Consider the following 16,084-nt stretch of genomic DNA (forward strand, 5'->3'; position numbering starts at 1 on the left):
AGAATGGAGGGAGAAACAAGAAGCCAATTGTAAACCATATAAGAAGGAGGAGTGAGCATGAGATAAGTAGCAAATACTTTGCATTGGGAGCAGTTGATGAGTGGAACATAATGCTTGAGAGCATGGTAAACGTGGCCATGTTGAATGAATCTAAAGCACAGTTTGATTTTTGCTTTGTGTGTGTGACAGTGTGTTCCTCCAGTGATGAGTCTTTTGACTACATGGAGGCCTGGTGTTAATAATAATAATAATAATAATAAATACCCTCCAAAGGAACATGGCCTTTTCATGGCGGTGGGGTTTGCATGCTTCAGTGATGTTGAGAGCTATTCTGGCAGTAGCATAGCTGCCAGCAAGGCCACCCTTGGTTTAGATAAATGTGTAATTTTATCTATTAAAAGAGAAAAAATTAATGACACTAGTAGTTTTAATTTTGATCAAGAGAAATATATAAAAGCAATTTCAGCTGACGAACACTATAAATACCTAGGAATATTAGAGGCCAATGATATTTTCCACTCAAAAGCTACACAATAGGCAGCATACGAATACATGAAAAGAGTTAGAAATATTCTGAAAACAAATTAAATGGATTAAACACAATTAGAGCAATGAATTCTTGGGCTATACCAGTGATCCAATACACAGCTGGCATAATAGATTGGACAAAAGAAGTTCTGGACAAATTGGACCGCAAAACTAGAAAACTAATGACTATGCATCATGCATTACATCCATGAAGTGATGTTGACCGGTTGTACCTACAGAGGAGAATAGATGGACGGGGTATGCAAGTGAGACTGACTGTGGAAGAAGAAGAAACTAGTTTAAGAAGTTACATCAACAATATCTCTGAGCCAATGCTTCAAGCAATTACACAAAGGGCCTTCTAAAAGCAACAGGAAACAAATCCGATTACAAAAAGGAACAACAAAATAACAGATACGTGTGTGGGAAAAATAATCCCTTGCATTGCCAATTTCTTCGAGATACTGAGGACAAAATTGACATAAACAAGATGTGGCAATGGCTACAATACGGATACATTAAAAAAGAAACAGAAGGATTTATTCTAGCAGCTCAAGAACAGGCATTACAAACTAATGCAATCAAAGCAAAAATTTTGAACATCAATAATAACAGCAAATGCAGATTATACGATCAGAAAGATGAGACTGTAGAACATCTATTTAGTGCCTGCAGCAAAATAGTTCAAACTGACTATAAATACCACCATGTTCAAGTGGCCAAAATAATTCATTGACATGTATGCAAAAAATATGGCTTTCTTACTTCTGATAACTGGTGGCAGCATAAAATAGAGACTGCATTGAAAAATGAAACAGCAAAAATTCTCTGGGACTTTAGAATACAATCCGATCGGCATTTGGAACACAATAGACCTGACATCACAATTATCGAACATCGACAGGTTTGGATTATTGATATTGCAGTACTCAGTGATAACAACATTAACAACAAAGAACTGGAAAAAATTACAAAATATCAAGATCTAGTGATAAAAGTTGGCCGACTGTGGCTTAAACACACCAAAGACATCCCAATAGTTATCGGTACACTTGGTGCAACTTCAAAGAAGCTATCCAACTATTTACAGAAATTAAACATAAAAGAAGTGACCTCATATGATCTACAAAAAGCAGCATTACTTGGAACAGTCCGTATTTTAAAACACTACCTGACAGACTATTCTTAGATTCCTGAGTCGAATCTGAATTGTACTGTATCACCAGTCAAATTTTTGTTTATATGATGTCTCGTTTTGACTGTGTATCAATTATGTGAATAAAATAATAAATAATAAATAAAATAATAAATAACAAATATCGGGTATATTGCAATGTGGATAGAGAAGTGGACACTGAGGAGGTATATGTGATAAGTGGTGATAAAGGTGATTTGGCAGGTGTAGTGGTGAAATCACAACCAACATATGGCTTGGAAGTGTGAGGTCTGTTATATGTATTCTTTCGATTACATAACTGATTTGTGGATATTTGGTGCAGATGGAAGGAGGGTGTGTGCGACTTGAACGAGGAATTGATGAATGCAAATATGAAATTGATGACAGAAAGTGTTAGTAGCGAGTTTGTCGCGGGGAAAATGACTGCACGTTTGAATGAGAAAGATGGTGAGAAAGAGAGGCGAAAAAATGTTAAAAAATCAGTAAAAAAGAAAAAGAGCGATTTGAAAACCATAACAGATGTTAAAAGGGATGAAAGTGAGGTGAGAGTGGTGGGAGGAAACGAAATTGAGAGAACGAATGAAACTAAAAATGGTGTGACGCAGTAATCGAAAGCATGGATGATAGCGAAAGTTCGCCGCATGTTGGACTGAAAGTACAGAAACAAAGAAAGATGAATGAGTGTGAAAATGAGAAGAATGCTAGTGTTAAATTGTGAATGAAACTATGTTGTGTAATTTATTTTTTTTCATTCACATTTAACATTGCTTATTATATATTAATCATGATTTGTATAAAAATTATTTATTATTCCTTAATTAAGGATTACTATTTAATTATTTATTCTAAACTTAACCTACTATTAATTTATTAGGCAATAATATGTGTAGAATTTATAATAACTGAAATATATATATGATGTAACGAAAAGTATTATTATAAATAATTGTATACGTAATGAAAGAGCTGATTATGTAGCTCAAATATTCTGTTTATTCTTATTTGTGAAATTTTAATGTTATGTAATCAGTTATGTAAGAGTAGAGCGTTGTATTACGTTAGCGAAATGTTTACGTTCATGCGTTGTCATGGAGACGCATGAAATAAACAAGCATGAGTCGAAGAGTGCATGACCTTGGAACCAGAAAGGAGAAGAGAGGGAATGGGAATTTTAATGAGAGATAAGGAAGAGTTTTGCAGAGCCTGAAGGAAAGTAGGATATAAGCAAGGAAGTGAAAGAAAATTGTAAATTCTTTAGGGCAGAAATTCAAGAGCATAGTGTTTAGAAGTAAGCAAGAAACGTAGTGAATCTTATACTCAGCTGCAAGTGAAATCAGCTGTTGTTATAGAGGAAAATTGATGTCGTAATCAGATAAATAAAGAACTGGACATTCAATGGGAAATTCTGATTAGTTCCAGTTAATTTAGGATTACGTCTTAATTCTATGTTGCCCTGAGAAGAATTATATTGAAATTAACTAGTTTGAGAAAAGTAAACAAGGAAAGATATCAGTGCCTTATTGATGTGTTTTTTTTTAGTGAAGCGCAACTAACAGTAGTTCAGTTAAATCGTTGGAGAATTTTTATTAATGTGTTCTGCTAACGTGAATAAGTTAATTCATAAGTGTGCTCACAATTAATTGATGTATTGAAGATTGTATCTGGTAAGAGTAGTCATACTTGTTTGTTTATTCTAACATTAACATATCTTCGAAGTTCAAAGTCCGAAATAAAATTGCTTGGAATATTGTCTACCTTGATTAGTGCTTCCTGTGACTTTAAACATTAAGTACAGCTGATAGATATGTGGGGTCTGATTAAATAAGAAGTTTCGTTTTATTAACTTGAGTTAAAAAAGCTTGTGATTTTGAAGCTGTAAATTGTATGTGAAAGTTTAGAACATTGAATTGGCATGAGTGACTTAGCAAGATGTATTAAGTTGATTGTATTGTTTCATTTTAAAGCAGAATTCTTGTATTTGTTATATATATCATATATTAAATGTTTTACTTTGTTAATCTAAATATTGTGTTTGCCTGAATTCCCTTTTATTGCACTGTTCATAAATATTCGAATCTTGCAGGAACCCCAAGTGGAATAGTAAATAATTCGGCCTAAATAAATGAGGAGACTGCTAACTTAATTGAAAATTGATCCTACTATTTTATATAGACTAATCTAAAAATAGGGTGGCACAGTATAATTATAAATTTCCCTACTTTTGGATCGGTGATCAATTTGCAATTACTTGTTATATTGACAAAAGTGACTTGAACCAAGATGGCAGATTTAGAACATAACATGAAAAAAAAAGTCACGACACTAGCGAAAGTTGGACTGAAAGTATGGAAACAAAGAAGAATGAATGAGAGTGAAAGTCAGAAGAGGGGGGTCGAGAGTTAGAAAGATTGAATGATAGAAAGAATGTGTCGTAAGATTTGGAAGTTGAATTGGATTGGATAAGCAAGAAATGAAATGGATGTGGAATGGAATTAAAAAAAATTCAGATAAAAACTATTAAAATAAATAATGATGGCATGAAAGAGCAAACGAAAGATGAGTGAGTGCCGTTGTATGGCGACTCCATTATTAAAGGTGTGCAGGAGGACAGAATGCACAAGGTATGTTTTCCAGGCGCTAAAATGAGTAGAGTGATTGAGGCATTGGATATGAGGCAGGAGCGAGATTCTTACCTATTAATAGGTACAAATGATTTGAGAAAGGAAAAGAGTGCGTCAGAATGGATATCAGGAGGCTGCTTAGAAGGATAAAAGAGAACAGTGTGACAGGAAGGGTAGTTAGCGTGTTGCCTAGTATGACTGTGGTGAAATGAGGTGGAGAGCAAGGCTTATGAATGATATGCTGGTTGAAATGTGTGAGGAGACGGGATTACAGTTTGTTAATGTGTGGAATGAGTTTGAGGGATGAAATGAGCTGTACGGGAGCAATGGACTGCACTTGAGTGGTTATGGTGTGAGTCACTTAGAGAGACTGCTGCTGGAATGTAGAGAAGTGAATAGAGACAATGAATAAGATCGAGTGGGAAGTGATGTGGAAGTGCAGGAGAGTAAGACAGGAGAGATTGAAGATGTGGTTATGAATGGGGAAGTGAATGGTATGAGTATAGAAAATGAGAGTGCAAGAGGAGCAGGGAAATGGGGAGGTTCAGGGTGAACAGGGGTACACAGCATGAGAAAGGTGGATGGCAGGAAAGGAATGGGATGACCAGGGATAAAGAGGAAACAATTGGAATTGAAAAGGGTTTCAAAATTAAGAAGCAGAAAGGGAAATGGCCCCAGTCTAGCATGGAGAGAATACATCGAGTGAGTGGTATCAGTGGAACTAGCTGTAGATCCAGAAATGAGCTGTTGTGTTTGTATACCAATGCTAGAAGTATAAGAAACAAGGCAGATGAAATGGTTGCACTAACTGTGTCTGCTCACCCAAAGATTGTCAGAATAAGTGAGACATGGTTGGAAGAGGACAACATCCTGACAGGAATAGAGATGGAAGGGTATGAATGTGTTTCGTGAGGACAGAAGGGGTAAAAAGTGAGGGGTGCTATTGATGACAGAGAAAGAGTTATGTCCATACAAAGTACAGATGCAAGAGGGAAATAGTGCCAGTGGTTTGAAGCAGTATGGTGTGAGATAGAGGTGAATGGATTCAAATACTTGGGTAGATGTTGTTATAGACCAAGGAATGTGGATGGTGGTGATAATGAAATGTATAATCAAATTAGTCAAGCAAATAAGAAAAGGGTGATCATTATGGGCAAATTTAATTATGGCAATATAGACTGGAATGATGAGATAGCAACTGGAAGTAAAGAAAATGAGTTTCTTGAGTTTTTGAGGGATAACTACCGCAGACAGTAGTTAACAGAGGGCACATGAGGATTGAAGGTCTTGCATTTGATCATCTCATCAGAGGATGTAATTATAAATGAGGTGTCAAATCATCGACCAATTGGTGAGAGTGACCATGAGGTGATTACCTGGGTGGTTGCCAGCAGTGTGAGGACCTCTGTGAGAAAAGGATATATGTGGAACTACAAGGGGGGTGATTATGAAGAGTTCAGGAGACAGCTTGCAGGTGTAGCGTGGAATGAGGAGTTAGCTGGAAAAGAGATCAATGCAGCTTGGGGGATTTTCAAAAACTGTTTAGTAGATGTCTAAATGTATTCCAAGGGTGAGAAGGTTAAATAAGGTGGATGTGAGATGGATGAATAAAAAGATTTAGCATGTGATACAGAGAAAAAGGGCATTCTGGAGGCAGCATAATAGAAGTGGAAATAACCAATTCAATGAGGTCTACAAAGATCAAGCAAGGAGGGTGACTTGGTTGGTGAGGGTAGCTAAAGAGAGGTATGAACAGCAGTTGGTTAATGAAGCCAAAAATAATCCTAAGGAGTTCTTTCGATATGTAGCCAGCAAAAGAAAGAATGATTATGGAAAGGGTGACATTGATTGGGGAAAATGGTATAAAGACAGCTGATGTAGAATGTGTGGTGGAGATACTTAATGAGCAGTTCATAAAGATCTTTCAATCTTGTGAATGTTCATAAAGATCTTTCAATCTTGTGAATGTGACTTCATGGAGGGATTGAGAGCAGTTGATGATGGGGAAGAGAGACTGACTATAAGTGAGCAACAGGTGTATGGGGAGTTGCGTAAATTAGATGTTAATAAGGCTGTGGGACTTGATAATATATCAGCACGTATTCTGAAGAAATGTACCAGGGAGTTGACACCTGCCTTGACATATTTTTTTAATATGAATCTTGCACTCGGTCAAGTTCCTAAGGAGTGGAAGGAGGGCAAGATTGTGCCACTTCATAAAGCAGGTGATCGAACTCAAGCATCAAACTATAGGCCTATCTGTGTGTCAGGTTGTGGTTAAGAACTAGGATCCAGAGTTGGGTTGATAACAATGGCAATATCTTTGATGGACAGCATGGATTTGCTAAAGGGAGGTCATGTTTTAGTAATCTACTTACTTATTACAATAAAGTGACTGCTTCCTAGGACAGAGGAAAAGGATACCCAGTAATATACTTGGATTTCATAAAGGCTTTTGATAGAGTACCTCATGATAGGGTGACAATCAAACTAGAGCAGATGGGGGTTGGATATTAGATTGCAGACTGGTTATCTCATAGGTATCAACAAATTGTGTATGGGGGAGCGATATCCAGGAAAAGGAAAGTCACTAGTGCAGTACCTCAGGGGTCTGTTTTAGGTCCATTGCTGTTTAACTTGTATATTAATGATATAGGTGAAGATTTGGATGGAGATATTCAGTTGTTTGCAGATGATTCAAAGTTGAATCATCTGCAAACAACTTCACTACACTTCACTACCATGAAGTATAGTGAAGATGTTGTGGCCTTACAGGAAGACTTGAATAGATTGAGTGATTGGGCAAGGAAATGGGGATGTGAGTTCAATGTTGCAAAATGTAAGGTTTCAAAATTTGGAAAACAAAAATGGGATGCAGAATTTATACTTGGTGAGGATATATTATTGGAGGTGGAGTAAATAAGAGATCTGGGGATGATAGTGGATAAGGATCTAAAATTTAGAGAAGACATCGCCAAAATTGTGAAGACAACACAAAGGCTTCTGGAAATGATGTGGAGGACACTGATGTGTAGAAGTAAGGAGATTCTTGTTCTGTTGTATAAGGCTTTGATTATGCCCCACATAGACTATTGTGCGCAGATTTGGTCACTGGGTTTTCAGAAGGATGAAGAGATGTTGGAAAGGGTTCAAAGGAGACTGACTAAGGTAGTTTCTGACCTCTGGAATGTCGAGTATGAGAATGATTGAGAAGATGTAATTTGCAGAGTCTGGTGGACAGGAGGAAGGAGGGAGATATGATAGAAACCTACAAGTTGGTAAGGGGTTGTTATAGGATCAATGCTGGAGAAGTTTTACAGAGAATAGTGGGAGATCAGGGGAGAACAAGAGGTCATCCCTGGAAACTGTACAAAGAGGGAGAGTGAGAGGTAGGTTTTTTTCGTGCAGAGTTGTGAATGATTGGAATGCCTTGCCTGAGAATGTGGTGTCTGCAAAGAGTTTGAATGTGTTTAAAACACGGTACGATGAGCTGTGTGTGTGATAAAAGGACCTCCCAGATGAGTCTTTGACTCCATGAGGTCTTGGGGTGGTAATAATAATAATAATAATAATAGGACTGGCTACAGACCTAAAATTGAACTGTTGTGTTTGTTTACAAATGCTAGAAGTATCAGAAATAAAGGGGATGAAGTAGTTTCAGTGATTGAGTTTATTCGCCTGCAAATCATTGGAATAAGTGAAACATGGTTGAATGAAGATAATATCGTAACAGGAATAGAAATGGACGGGTAGAGTATTTTTCGTGAGGATAGAAAGGGCAGGAAGGGGGGAGAGTTGTGCTGGTGATGATAGCAGGGGAATTAAGTCCACATAAGTTAGACATGAAAGAGTTAAATAGTGGCAATGGTTATGAGGCAGTGTGGTGTAACATGGAGGTTGAGAGGAAGACATATTTAGTTAGATGTTGCTATAGGCCTGGGAATGTGGAAGGTGATGAAGAAATGTATAAACAACTTGGATTAGTGAACAAAGGATGGATAATTATTATGGGTGATTTTAATGATGGTGGTATAGAGTGGAATAAAGAGATAGCATTTGGGAATAAGGAAAGTGAATTTCTCAAGTTCTTGAGAGATAACTATCTCTGGCAGCATATAAAGAAAGGCACGCGAGGATCAAGAGTTCTAGTTCTCATCATTTCATCAGAGGATGTAATTGTTAGAGGGGTTTCACATTTTCCTCCAGTTGGTGAAAGTAATCATGAAGTAATCACCTGTGTTGTGGCTAATCATATGCAGACTTTTGTGAGGAAAGGATATATGTGGAATTATAAGGCTAGTGATTATGACAAGCTTAGGAGACAGCTTGGAGCTATAACATGGAATGAGGAGTTGAGTAGTAAGGAAATAAACTGCATGGGAACTCACAAAGAAATATATAATAGCATCAATGTATGAATGTATTCCAAAAGCCAAAACGCTAAATAAGGTTGGTGTTAAAATGGATGAATGTGGAGCTTAAGCATGAAATCTGGAAAAAGAAAGTACTTTGGAGGAAGTACAAGTTGAATAATGGTAATCAGTCACATGAAGAATATAAAGAACAAGCCAGAAGAGTGACTCAGTTAGTAAGGAAAACAAAAGTAGAGTATGAGCAGAAATTGGAAAATCAGGCTAAGAAAAACCCTAGAGAGTTTTTAAGATATGTGGCAAGTAGAAGGAAGAATGATCACGGAAAGATGAAGTTAAGGGATGAAAGTGGTAGAATGGTAACTGCTGCAGTGTGTTTCATCCTGATCGGGGTGGAATCATGAGGAACTTGAGTGTAGAAGACATTGGAGAGGATAGCTTAAAATGAGTGAGTAGGAGATATTTGAGGAAATAAATAACCTTGATATTAATAAGGTGATAGGATTTGATGAAATATCACCACACATCTTAAGAGAATGTTGCAGGGAACTGGCATTAGCATTGGCATGCCTGTTTAACAAGAGTTTGGCAACAGCACAGGTTCCAAGGGAGTGGAAGGAGGGTAAAATTGTTCCACTGCATAAAGGTGGTGATAAGGCTATAGCTTCAAATTATAGTCTGGTCTGTATATCTGAAGTTGTTGTGAAGGTCCTGGAGAGATGGTGAGAAGTAGAATACAGAAATGGGTTGATAACAGCAGTATTCTCTGTGGTTATCAGCATGGGTTTGTTAAGGGGAGATCATGTTTCACTAACTTACTTATGTACTATAACAAGGTGACAAATACCTTGGACAGTGGAGATGCATATACAGTGGTGTACTTGAATTTTGCAAAGGCTTTTGATAGACTGCCACATGACAAGCTCTTAATTAAATTGAAAGAGTTGGGATTGGATAACAGACTTCTGTGTTGGATCAGTGACTGGCTGTCAGATAGGATAGGTGCAGTATCTTGAAAGAGAAAGGTCACCAGTGGTGTGTGCCACAGGGGTGAGTTTTGGGGCCATTGTTGATCAATTTGTATGTTAATGATATTGGGTTGGGATTAACTAGTGATATACAGTGGTTTGCAGATGATGCAAAACTGGGGAGAGCAATGCACAGTCAGGCTGATGTTAATACCTTACAAGAGGACTTGAATAGATTGCATGAATGGGTAGGTAAGTGGAACAGTCAGTTCAATGTTGCCAAGTGTAAGGTTTTGAGATTTGGTAAGCAACGATGAGATGCCAAGTATAAACTTGGTGGGGAAACTTTAACAGAAGTTGAGGAGATGAGAGACCTAGGTATGATGCTGAACAAGTAAGTGAAATTCAGGGGCCACATTGCACAAGTTGTGAAGACATCACATCGAATAATGGCAATGATGCAGAGAATCCTGACATGCAGAAATAGAGAGGTTATGATTCCATTGTATAAGGCCTTGATCAGGCCTCGTATGGATTATTGTGCACAGATTTGGTCACCAGGTTTTCATGGTAATGAGGATATGTTGGAAAGGGTACAGAGAAGATTCACAAAGGTAGTTAGTGGTCTTTGGAATGTGGAGTACGCAGACAGATTGAGGGAGTGTAAGTTGCAGAGCCTCATGATTAGGAGGAAGAGGGGGGGGGGGATATGATTGAGACATATAAACTGGTCAGGGGTTGTTATCAGATAGACATGGTAGAAATTTTCATAGAATTGGAGAGGGAAGTAGAACAAGAGGCCATTACTGGAAACTGTATAAGGAGGGTGTGAGCAAAGGAGTGAGAAGCATTTTCTTTGCAAGGAGGGTGGTAGGTGAGTTGAATGCATTGCCTGAGTGTGTTGTGGATGTGGACACAATGAATCAGTTTAAGACGTGGTTGGATGAGCATTGTATGCAATAGTGAGTACCTTCCACAATGAGTCTCTGACTCCATGGAGGTTGGGTGTTAATAATAATAATTCAAATATACAAAGAAAGACAAAAAATTTTAATGCTTACATTTGCCTCTGTCTCTGTTTTACTATGCTCATGTAGTAGGATTTCTGCAGTGGGTGATGAATCTCCCAGATTTCTTTGCTTGATACATTCATTTTCTTTATTCTGCAACCAATCCTGAACCTACAAAAAAAGTTAAATGTATAAGTAATATTTTGGTAAATTAAAGCAATATTCATTAAGGAAAGAAAAAATATATAAGGAAACTAAGATATGTGTATTGTAAAGGTCAGAAATGGATTAAAGAGTAATATAAAAGAATCAAAGTTTAAAAATATGATGCTGAAAATATTCTGGATATCTGGAGTAATTACGTTGAAAGATTATTAACCACGCTACCGGCCAAGACGTCAAGTTTATCATGGATGCCAAGTGCATATTAAAATTGTAATACCATTGATATTACATTGAAATATATGATGGATACGAAGTATATGAGATAGCGTATTTGATCCATAATGGCCAGTAAGGTGGTTAAATGAAAGGATATAGAAAAATTACTGAACAAGCATTTTACCAGTATATATTATGATGGTGTAAATGATGCAGTGCAATATATAGAAGGGAGGGAGGTATTAGGAGAAATGGAAATTGGAAATAAAAGAATCAGAAGTAAGGTTTTGATTGGGTTAGATAAGGCTGTGCGAATGGATGACATATCACCATGTATTATTATTATTATTATTATTATTATTTGTGATACCTCAAAGGAGTCCAAAGACTCATCGCGGAAGGACACCCACACAACTGTCTTCACCACTACACCGAACCTCTACTACCGATCATCTCCATCAATGGCATCTACTGCCCACCACCACCACCACAACTAGTATTTTTGTCTGTAATTTGCGTGTTCTGAAGGGCCAATTTTTCTGTATGCGGGATGAAAAACCCGAGTTTCCAGTAGAAAAAACCCTGCTACCTCTGTATGAAATCGGCTAACTCACCTTCGATTAAAAATGTTCACATAAAGATTCCTCCCGTCACAACGAGAATCGAACTTAGGCCTATTCCAATCGAAGGGCGCAATGTACTGTTGTTCTTCCAATTGCGCTACTGAGGCATATTAAGGAACGCGTTATTAAGGAATGCCATATTCTTAAAGAATGTGAACAACAGTTGGCTATACCCTTAAAAGTCTTGAAGTGGATAGGGTTCCTAAGGAGTGGAAAGAAGGTAAAATAGTACTACCCCACAAGAATGATTCTAGGACATAACTTTGCAATTATAGACCAGTCTGTATAACTGTAGTTGTGGTCAAGGTGCTGGAGAGAATGATCAAGAAGAGAATACAGGATAGGGTTGATGGACATAGCATTCTTCATGATGGTCAGCATGGATTTGTAAAGTGTAGGTCCTGTTTTAGCAATTTACTTGCATTTTATGATAGGGTAAGGTAACAAGTGCGTTAGATAAGGGAGAATCATATAGAGTGATATTCTTGTACTTTGCAAAAGATACCATCATATCATATGACAAGCTGCAGAGGACGGGAATAGATTGGTTAGAGAATGGTACAAGTTGTGTATAATGGAGCAGTATCTCAACAAAAGGAAGGTAACCAATGGCATGACCCAGGTTCTGTTCTTGTCCCCCACCTGCTGTTTAACTTGTTTGTAAATGATATATTATGTGGACTGACCAGGAGGGGGGGATCTTCAGTTGTTTGCTGATGATGCAAAGTTTGGGTGAATTATAAGTAGTACTGCTAATGTTAATTCCCTTCAGGAAGATTTGAATAAACTTTTGACTTGGAGAAAGGAGTGGGATTGTAGTTTTAATATTAATAAGTGCAAGACGTTGCATTTTGGAGTACAGAAATATAAGGCAGTGTATTATATTGATGGTGCTGTAATGCAGAAAGTGGATGAGATTTGAGAGTTGGGGGTGATGGTAGATAGCAGGGGCACGCCAGTAGTGTCCGGCGCCGGTGTGCAAAACTTTAGTTGATGCCCATATCCCCTCCCCCTCCTCCAATAAAAAAAATCACTTAAAAAACGTTTTTTTTTAAGTATTTCCTCCTCTTTAGCACCTTTACTATCCTGGCGGCTGTGTGCATTGCACACATTGCACATATGGCCGGCACGCCCCTGATAGATAGTAGACTGAAGTTTAGAGGGCATATTGAAAGTATTGCAAATGTTGCACATTGTAATGCTGCTATGATAAGAAGTATTTTAACATGTAGAGATAAGGAAGTGGTTGTGCCACTATATAAAGCACTGGTCAGACCACACTTGGACTATTCTGCTCAAATTTGATCACCTGGTTTTCAGTGTGATGTAGAAACATCAGAGAGAGTCCAGAGACGAGTGACTAAAATAAAATCAAGACTTTGGAATGATTGCTATGGAGAGAGAGAGAGAGAGAGAGAGAGAGAGAAAGAGAGAGAGAGGTTGAATAAATGTAGATTGCAGAGTTTGGTGGATAGGAGGAAAAGAGGTGATATGATAGAAACATTTAAGTTAGTGAGAGGATTTTATTAGAATAATCCAAATGGGATTGTAAAAAGAGTAGAAGATGAGAGGGGAAAACCCAGAGGTCATCCCTGGAAGTTATGTAAGTGTGTGGTGAAGAGGGGTGTGATTACATGGAGAATTGTCAGTGAATGGAATGCATTACCAGAATGTATTGTTAACACGTTCGCTGCCAACTACGAATATACTCGTAGTTGGTATATGAGCCACACAAGCCAGCTACGAGTATACTCATATGACGCTTACCGCCGGCTTACCCATACTGACCTTGAATAAGTGAAAATGCTTGGCTTGTGGAGCTAGCAGCAAAACTGTATATACTCATAGATGGAATATGCTCCACAAAAGCCAACTACGAGTATACTCGTATGTCGATTATTACTGACAACGAGATTACCATACTGACCTTGAAGAAGTGAAAACTGCTTGGCGTATTATGCCGAAGTAGCATGGAAGCGAACATGTTAATGAAAGGAGTGTTAAGGATTTTTAAGATCCAGTATGATATAATAAATTTGGTTTAATCCTTTATCCAAGTGTAAGCAAACAAAGTTTGCACCTGAAGTATCTTCAGGATTGAGGCAACTCGTGGTAAGGGTGGACCAAGTTCTCATCACTCCATATCTTAGTATCTCCCATAATGCAAAGCACATCTTGTGGACATATATAATGCTATGCATTAAGAGAAGAGCGACGAGTTGCCTCAGTCCTGAAGATACTTCAGGCGCAAACTTTGTTTGCTTACACTTGGATAAAGGATTAAACTAAATTTATTATAGTCTAACCAAGTGGGGAAAAAACTTCCAACATATTTCTCTAAATCCAGAGTAATTTAATAATAATGTGATACACCTTTTGGCAACTCGTATAAGTAAATATGACTTCTCCATTGCTTCCACCTTGGTATCACCAACTCTGGGTCTGGCTCCCACTGACGAAAGGTCGAAAACGGTTAGAAGCTTGGGTGATGAATGGCAATGCTGTAGCCCGTGAAGTTAACTGAGGCTGTTGCTGTTACCCCCTCAGATGACATATGAGCAAATGAGCAGTTCTGCTCGGTGGCAGAGTAAGTCTGCCATGGAGTAGAGCCAATGCTGAGAGTTCTTCTCAGTGGCAGGGTGAGCCTGTTACTGAGAGGAACAACAATGAGTTTTTGGAGTTTGACCTGTACTTGAGCATTCAATAACGGTTGAAACCGGTCTGAGTAGTGGCCCTTCCCTTAATGCATAGCATTGTATATGTCTGCAGAGAGAGAGAGGTGCTTTGCATTATGGGAGATACTAAGATAAGGAGTGATGAGAGCTTGGTCCACCTTTACCACAAGTTGCCTCAGTCCTGAAGATACTTCAGGCACAAACTTTGTTGCTTACACATGGATAAAGGATTAAACTAAATTTATTATAGTCTAACCAAGTGGGAAAAAACTTTCAACATTCAGTATGATAAATATGTTGTCAGTTGAATGAACCTCCTATGATGAGTCTGCCAACTCCATAGAGGGTGCAATAATAATTTTAAAAAATACAATACAACAAAAGAATACAAAAGAATAATAAAATAATACAAAAGAACAATAAAATAATACAACAAGAATACAAAAGAATAGAATGCCAGCCTCATTGGGCGAGTGGTTAGTGTATCCACTCTCCAGCTGAAAGTCTGCGGGTTTGAATCCCACCATGGGCATGGATGTTTGTGACTGTCTGTGAAAATACTAGTGGTGTTGGTGAGCAGTAGATAACATTGGTGTAGATGATGTGGTTCTCTGTAGTTGATGGATTGAGTGGTGGAAACGGAGAGTTGTAGAGTAGGTGACCTCCCTCGATGAGTCTTTGGACTCCTTGGAGATGTCACGTAATAATAATAATAATAAATACAATCAGGAATAGATATGTACTCCTGATTGCAATTTTTCCATACAACATTCTCCAACAGTTATTTCATTCTTTGAAACATGTTTAGATATAGATTAAAATTCTCCATTGAATACAAAAGATGACATATCTGTAAACTTCTTAAATGTGATCCTCACTAGATTCAATCATCATATCAGTACTCAAGTATTCTTCACACCCACCAGCATTGAAAATTTTTTGCATTTCACCTCTTATCACTCTTATTGTATCAAAAAATCTGTCATATTACTAAAATTCATCATCAATTCCTACAAATATTAATCTTTAAACATCATTTCAGACATGTAATAAGAACTTACATGTCTGAAAGCGATCTTCCAATTTCAAGAATATTCACAAACAACTTTAGATTATGCTATTCATTCAGCCTAAAATTATGTACCTTCTTCTAAAAGCAACATGTCTAGATATCATATAATCTTAGAAATTCCATATATCCATAACATTTATAAAGCCATGAAATGTATCTTCAAATATTTCAATTATAAAATTGTCTTCATCACTAGGAACAAATTACAAAACATAGTGAAACACAGAACCACAATATAGATTGATATATTACCATGACATAGTGTTGTTTATAAGTTTAACTGTAATAAATTTAGTTTAATCCTTTATCCAAGTGTGAGCAAACAAAGTTTGCAGCTGAAAATATCTTCAGGACTGAGGAAAAGGTAGTGCAACACCAGGCAACTCGGAGCAAAGGTGGACCAAGCTATCATCACTCCTATCTTAGTATTCTCCCATAATGCAAAACACATCTCCTTGCAGATATGTATAATGTTATCCATTAAGGGAAGGGCCACTACCCAGACTGGTTTCGACCTTTATTAAGGTCTCATTAGTGGGAGCCAGGCCCAAAGGTGGAGATACCAAGGCAGAAGCAATGGAGAGGTCATCTTACCTATAGGAGTTGCCAAAAGGTGTGCCACCTTATTATTAAATTACTCTGGATTTAGAGAAAGATGT

The 16,084-nt window shown here is 37.6% G+C and overlaps 1 protein-coding gene across 3 annotated transcripts in view; it reads right to left on the reverse strand.

The window, feature by feature from the left end:
- The window catches only part of LOC150104992 (uncharacterized), a 768,027-nt gene that overhangs the window by 611,127 nt on the left and 140,816 nt on the right, over nucleotides 1-16,084 (reverse strand). For all 3 annotated transcript variants that reach the window (XM_090395452.1, XM_090395451.1, XM_090395453.1), the window contains exon 6: nucleotides 10,726-10,845. In XM_090395452.1, the coding sequence (XP_090251578.1) occupies nucleotides 10,726-10,845 (120 nt within the window). The remainder of the gene's footprint in view (nucleotides 1-10,725; nucleotides 10,846-16,084) is intronic.

The sequence above is a fragment of the Typopeltis vanoorti genome, chromosome 7 (assembly GCF_054136105.1).
Source record: "Typopeltis vanoorti isolate ZY-2024b chromosome 7, IOZ_Tvanoo_1.0, whole genome shotgun sequence".
In the NCBI taxonomy this organism is placed as follows: Eukaryota; Metazoa; Arthropoda; class Arachnida; order Uropygi; family Thelyphonidae; genus Typopeltis; species Typopeltis vanoorti.